General features: G+C 33.6%; 1 protein-coding gene across 1 annotated transcript; it reads right to left on the reverse strand.

Annotated features, from left to right (window-relative positions):
• Positions 1 to 674: 674 nt before the first annotated feature.
• Positions 675 to 2015, reverse strand: LOC130676916 (uncharacterized protein F54H12.2-like). Its single transcript, XM_057483423.1, has one exon. The coding sequence runs from the start codon at positions 2013 to 2015 to the stop codon at positions 675 to 677; it is 1341 nt and encodes a 446-aa protein (XP_057339406.1).
• Positions 2016 to 8831: the final 6816 nt, after the last annotated feature.

Raw genomic sequence — 8831 nt, forward strand, 5'->3', positions numbered from 1 at the left:
ATTTATCCATTGTTCGTCTTCGTCATTTTTTATATCATCAAACTTGTCTATTAATGTTAACTCTCCAGTTAAAATATTATTTTCAATCCATGTTTTCAATTTGAAAGCATTATGAAGCGCACATGAGTACTCATGCTTTGTATTTTTTTTTATTTCACCGTGATAAAAGCACAAAAAATTATTTAAAGGTAGCATGTAAAACTGTGGGCAATATTTTTCCAAGTCAATAACAGGTCTAGAAATAATTGTTTGTAAGAAATTTTTTTTTTCTTCACCTCGGACGTATATCAATACTGTATTCGCTGTAGCTTCAAATAACAAAGACTTGAGTGACTCAAAGGGCGTTGTCCCTTGGCACCAGTCTAATCGATGATAAAATGTCGTTAACCAGAAATTACGCCTACACACTTTTGTACTTAAAACACTTTTTGGTAATGGTGGACCTATTGTCCAATGTCCTATATGTCTACCTATAACAGGTAGTATAGCTAATTCTTTTGGTATAAATAAGCCATCAGGCCCAGCTAAACCTTGTATGTCTATAATCAACTCGTTTAAATGATGAGTCATTTTTTTATTCACTCACTCACTAACTAGAAAAGGATAGATAGATAGATAACACACGCACAAAACTCCTAAGCTAACTGGCTGCTCTTCATTTAACCATATTCTTTTTATCCATTGTAGTCTACTATAACTTGGCGGGAAGAATCAATTTCTAGTATATTATCGTACTCAGCATAGAGTATACAATTTAAACTTGTAGTAGTGGCTCTATCAAAATGAACTTCAATTCTTAGGCTACCATTTCTAACGAGATTCCAGTGAGTAGCAAAATGAGCAGATAGGTCAGGCGTCAAGTCAAATGCAAACAAGCAATATCCTTTGGAGTAATTTTTTCGTGTAATATTGTTACCATTGTCCGAAAAATGTATACCCGTACCGGTAAAAAGGGTGTTGTATGCTTCGGCTTCTAAGTAATCATTGTCAGAAAATTGTGGCTGTAATGCTTTACCTGGTACTTGCTTACCATCAACGTAAAGACAAAAAAAGTTGATGCCCTGATTATTAAAGTTAAATGGGTTTAATGTTCTGTCACCGTTGTATGCTCGATTATCAACAAAACCGATAATCACTCTTTTAGGTAGCTGTCCTAATATTGCATTGTCTATTGTTTGACTTAAAATACCTGCATGCAATACAAATGATTTTATTTCAACACGCGTCAGGGGGTACTTTGCCGTTGTTTGTGACAATGCCTTGGCGTGACCCAAAAGTATACCTGGCGCTAGTTTAGCTTTTCTTACAATAAGTGATGCCTCAAGTAAATGTATTTTGTAATTTTTATTTGTATTGTCCATAAGACGAAATGAATCTTTTAAATGTACTAAACGTAAGCGCATTTCTACACCGTTTAATAAAAATTTATCTTGATTAAAAATATCACAATGTAGATGCCCAAGTAAATCAAATTTCGCGCCGTTTCTGGTAATTCCCGCACGTTCTTCTAGGCCATCGTTAGTAACTTTGTTGGCATTTTCACCTATACCACCTACAGGATGATCAAAGGCGCCACTTGTATCATTAGACCACAATGTTAAACCTAAATGTGAATTCTTAGCATCACTACTATAATTTAATAATGTTTCAATGTATGCTCTATAAGCATAAGCATTATTAGGCGGTGAAATTAATTTTTGATTGAAAAATACATCAATCTGATTAAACATTGAGTGTAATAAATTATTTACAGGACCGACTTTATCGGCCGCTGCGTGAGTATTGTCAGCAGCAATAATTTGTGCTCGTACCTTTAACATTGTATGAGGCAAATCGATGTATTCATCACCGTGCCCCGGTATAACAAATTCAATAGGTGAGTCGTCTGTTATTGAAGAAACTGGATTGTAATGCGTCCATTGTGAATATTCGATGCTCGTTTGTGTTGGTGGTATAGTAAATAAGTCCAATTCTGACTTAGCACACTCGCTTGAATGAGAATGTAGAAAAGCCATTATTATATATTATTGTCAAAAATATCTTGCACTGAACGTTTTTTCTTTTTTCTGGAACCACTTTTTTGTTTTAATTTTTTAATTTTATGTTTAATTTTTTTCCTTGTTTTACTGATTGTCTTTTTACGATATTTTTTAGTACGTTTTTTTGTCGTTTTCTTACGAATAGGACGCTTGCGTACGCGTCGGCGCTTCAAACGAGACTGAATAATTTCGCTGCCCCCATTATAATTATAACCAGAGCCTGTCATTATTTTATCGATTTTTTCTTGGGCCTTACGTTTTAAATTCAAACCAGCATCCGTTAAACGATGTTCTAGAGCGTCTCTCAGGGGCATACGACGTGTTGAAACATCACTGACAACATTTAACCCTGCATTAAGTGCTTCTTTACCAACAGCCCGAGCAGCTTTACCCAAAAATGGTAACACACGTCGAAATAAACCACCCAAAAAAGCACCAATACCGTGGCCACGCTGGTAAGGTGCACCTACGTATACTCGTCCAAACCGATTATATTTTTCAGTGTAACCCCCACCAGCCTGTACTTGGTAATATTCAACGTAATGATTCATTTTTTTTTTAATAACTAATCAACACGTTTAAAATGAAGTGTTACGTTTAATGGCCCATATTCAAATGGTATAGGATTACCTTTACCGTCTCTTATATCTATTTCAATTGTTCTAAATGATGATTGTAATAGGGGTATATAATTTGCAGGTGCAAAATTAGTTGCACGTATACTACCATATACATATTTAGTTGCTGTATTAAATGGAACTATACGTAATAATGATGATTGTATATCACCTGTGACGTAGGGTGCACAAACATCACAATAGATGAAAAAATTTTCAGGTAGGGCTCGGGCTAAGCTTATAGGCCGCTCACCTATTATTTCGTAGTCATCTGGTTGTAAGTCTGGAAAAGGAACGCCTTCAATACCGATGGCCGCTCCATTGAAACCTAACACTGTCCATATTTTCGGCGACAAATTTAATAAATGAACTTTATCTTTACACTCGTCCCTTCTACAGTATCTTCGTATAGTAACGTATCCGTTTCTTGAATTGTAATGGAATTCAAAATGAAATTTTATAGTTGGTATACGATTGAGTGCCCACATAAAATCATCAGGATTCTGATAAATACCGCATTTTAGGTTATGTTGGCCTGTTTTACGTAATTGTTCTTCTGTTTCATAGCCACCAATAAAAGCAGCATACGAATCATTATGATCACGTATGTGCAAAAAATTACATGGATATTGTATTTCAGTTAATGCCATAACCCATTTACCAGATAATTCAATTTGATGCGGTAAATAAGTTGTAAATGTAGATGCCGTATTAGATGGAAAATATTCCATACTGCTGTCACTAGGTAAAATCATTGTAAATTCGTCCGTAGGATTCGTCATTTTACATTTGTAGCAGGTATCCAAGAATTAAATTTATCGGGGTAACCTAACCACTTGACAAATACTTGTTTATTACGGCCCTTACCTTTACTTTTGATAACCCGTTCAATTTCAAATTCTTCTTCGTCAATATTTTTGTTCACTAAAGTTAATTCTTGTTCATAAAAAAACCCATCAATGTCTTCACCTTCTAAATCACACAACTCGTAAATAGGCAATAATTGACGTCGTTTAACTTTTTTAATTTTAAAAACTTCTTTAGTCCAATTGGCTTCATAACCTTTCTCAAACGTAGCTTTTGTTTTACTGATACGCACTAAATCATTTACACGGTATTTAAATGGATGAATTTTTTTACGTTTATTATTGGTATTTTTTCGTTTAAAAGTTGACATTATATTATTACGCGCTTCAGTTACATTTTTCAGCGTTACTGATGCAGGTGTCATTTTCGTCGATGAGTGACGTGTATTATTGTAAGCTTTTATAAGTAATGGTAGTATGTCTATGTAACGATTAGTTTTTTTATGAGTAAAATATCGCCACATACGTTCTTTTATTGTATGATTTACACGTTCAACAACAGCAGCTTTAACATCAGGATTACGCGCGACTCGAAATTTAATATTACGTTGTGCCAAAAAATCTTGTACATTTTTAGCTACAAATTCTTTTCCACGATCTGTTTGTAAAACTACAGGTTGGCGGTTACTGTCTGAAAAAATTTTTTTAAATGCATTTTCTACATATAATGAAGTTTTGTCTTTTAATGGTTCAGCCCATACATATTTACTTAATACATCGATAACTACAAGTATATAAGAATAATTATCATTATAAGTTTTTAATGAACGTAAATCAACAAGATCGGCTTCCCAAACATCATCAATATTTGACACATCATAATGTAACCGTGGAAATTTATAGCGAATTGGTTTATGAAGTGTATAAGTATCTTGGGCCTGTAACCAATTTTTAATATCTTCTTGTGGTATTTTATTTTTAAATTTTTTCAAAAGATTCGTCCCACCTGTATAACCTGTAGGCTGCTCTACATCATAATACGATTGTTCAAAATTTAACGCATGCTCAGCCATCCCGTTTTTTTTTTCGTTTGACTTCTTGTTGAATAACGCGTTGGTTGCTGTGGTGTTTCATGCTGTTGCTTTGTCACTGAAGTATTGAATGGTGTATCGTCATCCTCATCTTCGGTTATAAGATCGCTATTATTTAATAATGTATGCGGCGTTCTTGGAACACTTGGTGTTGTTGTAGGCGTCGCTGTAGGTGTTCTATTTAAAAAAAATTTGTTACCAACCAATGTTTGTGGTGTATTTATATCTTGAAGTAGCTGACTAAACTCGGGTCTTCCTACTGCTTTGAATGTTTTTCTGAACCTGAGGGCGTCATTGACTAAATCCACAATGTTAGCACCTTGTACTTCTTTACCATCAATAGTAACAGCACCGCGGTTGTCCCATTTAATACGTTTATTACCACTTATATTTAGGTAGTCTATCAATGCATTAGCATTTTGACGATGTTTTTTAGGTACTTTATCTAAAATAGCTTCCTTTGAATATAATGTATTTGGTTCAAAAGCATTATGAGAATCATCAGTAGTAGTATAGTCAGTATTCGTAGAATATTCGTCTTTTTTTTTCTCGAACGACGTTTCTGTAGCATGGGGATTTACAATAAAAAATAAAAATCTTCTTAATGCTTCATTGTAGGCTTTCCATTTTTTATCAGAGTCATTATTGTAAGGTGAATTTAAAATATTTGTCAATTCAGCGTCTGAACGTGTTATAGGCGTACCTGGTGTTTGAGAAGACGGTAACATTTGACGAACCAATTGAGAAAGAATTTGATTAGCAGCTTCAGTATTGTTGGCTTCAGTAGAATCATTTTTTTGTTTTTGTACCTTCTCCAAGTTTTCTTGGGGTACAAGTACCATTTTCTTCGCATGTTCCATTAAATTATTTTCGAAATAAGTGCACTAATAACTGGTGCTAATAATAAAGGCAAAAATGCTCCGCCTTTTTGGTTGATAATTTTTCGTTTTTGTGATACAGGATTTAAATTTTGACTTAATTTACGAATAACAGTTTTATGTTTTTTTAATTTTTTTTTTTCCTCGGGTTTTAAAGTAACGTTGCCACGACAAATATTTAGCGCACATTCACAAATAGATCTAATAAGATCACGATCAGCGTGACGTAATAATGCTTGCCGTTGCTTCGGTGATGCAAAACAAATAGCGTGTAGTAGAGCAATATTTTTTTTACCGAGAGATTTTTTAGGTGATTTATGTCTTATTCGCGCCATTACATTCGTACAACTGGGACTAAATCGTCAGTATGACCTGTTTTTATATCTTTTGGTACATAAACGTAATTATAAGGATCGGTGGGAAAAATACATGTACGTATACGACAATTTTCAGGTGTTGATTGCTTCAAGTCTATCATTAAATAGCCATGCGGTTTCGATGTAGCATCAAAATATGCTTCTTGTAGAAATTTAGAATTTTCCGGATAAATTTGACGTGCAAAATGTAATATTTGGGCTCTGTCACGTGGATTTTTAAAAATTATGATATAATTTGTATTTAATGAAATGTCCCGTTGACCTTTTCCTTGATGAAATAAATTTTGTGAAATAAATATAACACTTAAATTTCTATGATGACTACCTTTAGTAAAAAGATCAACCACAGCAGCGCCACCACTGTTTGCTGCTTCGCGCATTAAATCATCAAGAATCACTAATTTTGGTAAATTGTCATTAGCAAAGTCACTAGAGTTTGGTAAACCTTCACGAAATTCTATGTTGATGTAATCAGTGTATCCTGACTGCCACTCTGCATAGTAAAAAATTATTTTATTGAACTTAATATCTACAATTTGATCGAGTTCTTTGAGAAATCTTTTAACAAAAACAGTTTTCCCGCACCCCGTCGGGCCACACACAATCGCTGTAAATGGATGTTTCCAACGTACATCCATATTATTTTTTTTTACGTTCACTACCTATGGCACCGTATTTACCACCATTCCCGGAACCGCTGTACTTTTCACCATTTAAACTTCCTGGTGTATACTTGTTACTACTTGAGGACGACGACGACGATGATGATGATGATGAATACTTTTCACCAAATTTACGTAAATTTTCAGAAGCTGAATTACGCGACATGATGATATTGACTGCACAATAACTTATTATAGAATGATGAAAAAAAACTACATTATATCTATTTATAGGATTAGGGGAAACAAAGGGGACTTGCAGGGCCTTGAGCACTTATTGATTTTTTAAATAAATAAACCATTTTCAAGAGTATATTTTTTATTTGAAAATATTCATGCTACAGCAATTTTAACATGAGCTTTAAATAATTCTATACATTTTTATTTATTTTTCTTTTTATTAATTTATATATATATATATATATATATATATATATTACAACTATGAATTTCGCTGTCTCTTATAACCATAAGGATATGATATACTATCGCTAAACCATCGCCGTTTAGTTGAAGTTACAGATACAGTTTTTATTTCATCACGGGATATTACCTGGTGGTCTTTTGTACGTCTTATAGAACGTGTATTAATTTTTATATTATCTATTTCTTTTCGTATAAGTTGGCATATTGAATCAAAATTTATTTTATTATTTGTACTAGAATTCAAACGTATACCTTTTATTTTGCAACATTCAGAAATTTGTCCAGTTTGAGGGTTTTTCACACGATATCCATAAAATTTAGGGCCTCCTGACACAAAAGATTTTATGAAACTACCTGTACCATAACTAGTTAACTCATTTGTCAAATTTCCTAAGAAATTACCTGTAGGTGGCTCGTATTCATTTGAATTTAAAGTACTTCTATAGATGACCGAGTCTGTATCGTAATACAGTACACGCTCACCGAGTATACTGAGGTATTTGAATAGCTCGAGACGCGCTTGAGCTGTTGTATATGCAGCAATAACAACATTGACGTTAGGTGACGACTCGAAATCGTCATTTCGATACCGCCAGTTAATAATCATTATTGTTTCAGACACATCAAAGACCGATGTAACTTCTATTCGTGGGTTGAACATTAATTCGTCATATCTACTTTTTTCTCGTACTATTTCACATTGATTCATATTTTCACGTTGCCCAAACTTACCCCACAATGAATTTAACATTATTTTTGCTAAAGCTCTCAAACCGGGGTTATTTTCTATATTTTGTGGCTCTAATCGTATACGTTCTACTGCGTAAAAGTCATCGAGAAATTTTTGTTTTTGTTCTTCAGTAACGCATTCTGAAGGATAGCCCGATGCTTCTGTTTTTTGCTTATAACTAGGATTTATGTATTCTGTAAAAATACCCCCTTCATTAGTTATAGGATCATATTTTGTGCATGAATAATGCCATATTTCATCTATTTTATTAATTTTATAACCATGTTTCAATGCTTCTTTTAATTCACACGTAACCCATGTACCTATTAACTTGCGTTCCTCGTCTGTATGTTCACAATCATCTTGATTCATAGTGTCACAGCACGTGCGGCACAGTGGAAACATAAGTTTACCATGAGATTTTACAGGTAATACAGGATGATACAATTGGCCTGGTGGTAAAATAGAACATTTTATCAGACCTTCTACATGATTTATATCATTATTTTGAATGAACTGATTACATTCTTCGCCAAAATATATTGTAGGATGCCCCACAGGGTATACACCGGTTTTTAAAATATACGGATATAATGAACACACATCGACATAATTTATTTTTTCATTTTCATTACATTCATAATAAATCGCTGTATTACCTGTACGACCACCAAAAAATGCATCACGAGGATCTAAAGGCTTATTTGACAAAAATTCTGAAGATTTTATAAACTTCATAATTTCAGGGTTTGATTTTTTTAAGGCTAAAAATTCGCATTCCCATATTTCTTCTAGTATATAACCATCGTTTTTTATTCTATTTCGAATATCAAGTGTGTTAGTGTATCTTGTATTTAATGTTTCATTTGATAGTTTATGAATAAATTTATCTCTATTGTGTGGAAAGCAGTTGGGACAGCCATGCCAGTAGCACCCATGAAATTGATAAGCATATTCCGAGTTATTTGTAGGATCTTTACGGTAACCGTCTAAGTAAACACCAGAATATGTTCGATACTCTGATTGTCTACCGGTGTGTATAATTACTGTATCTAATTCTTTTTCTTTCCAAAATAACCATTCTAAAGCTACTCTCGATTGATTTACACATCTACGGTATCCGTTTGCAGGTATAAGGCCGATTTCCCGGTCCTTTAAAATATTTTTCTTGAAGGCTCCCATACAAACAGACGCTATTGTTATAT

Source organism: Microplitis mediator, chromosome 11, assembly GCF_029852145.1.
Source record: "Microplitis mediator isolate UGA2020A chromosome 11, iyMicMedi2.1, whole genome shotgun sequence".
In the NCBI taxonomy this organism is placed as follows: Eukaryota; Metazoa; Arthropoda; class Insecta; order Hymenoptera; family Braconidae; genus Microplitis; species Microplitis mediator.

Coding starts and splice junctions, on each gene's coding strand:
- LOC130676916 (XM_057483423.1), bottom strand. CDS start 2,015: ATGGCTTTTCTACATTCTCATTCAAGCGAGTGTGCTAAGTCAGAATTG.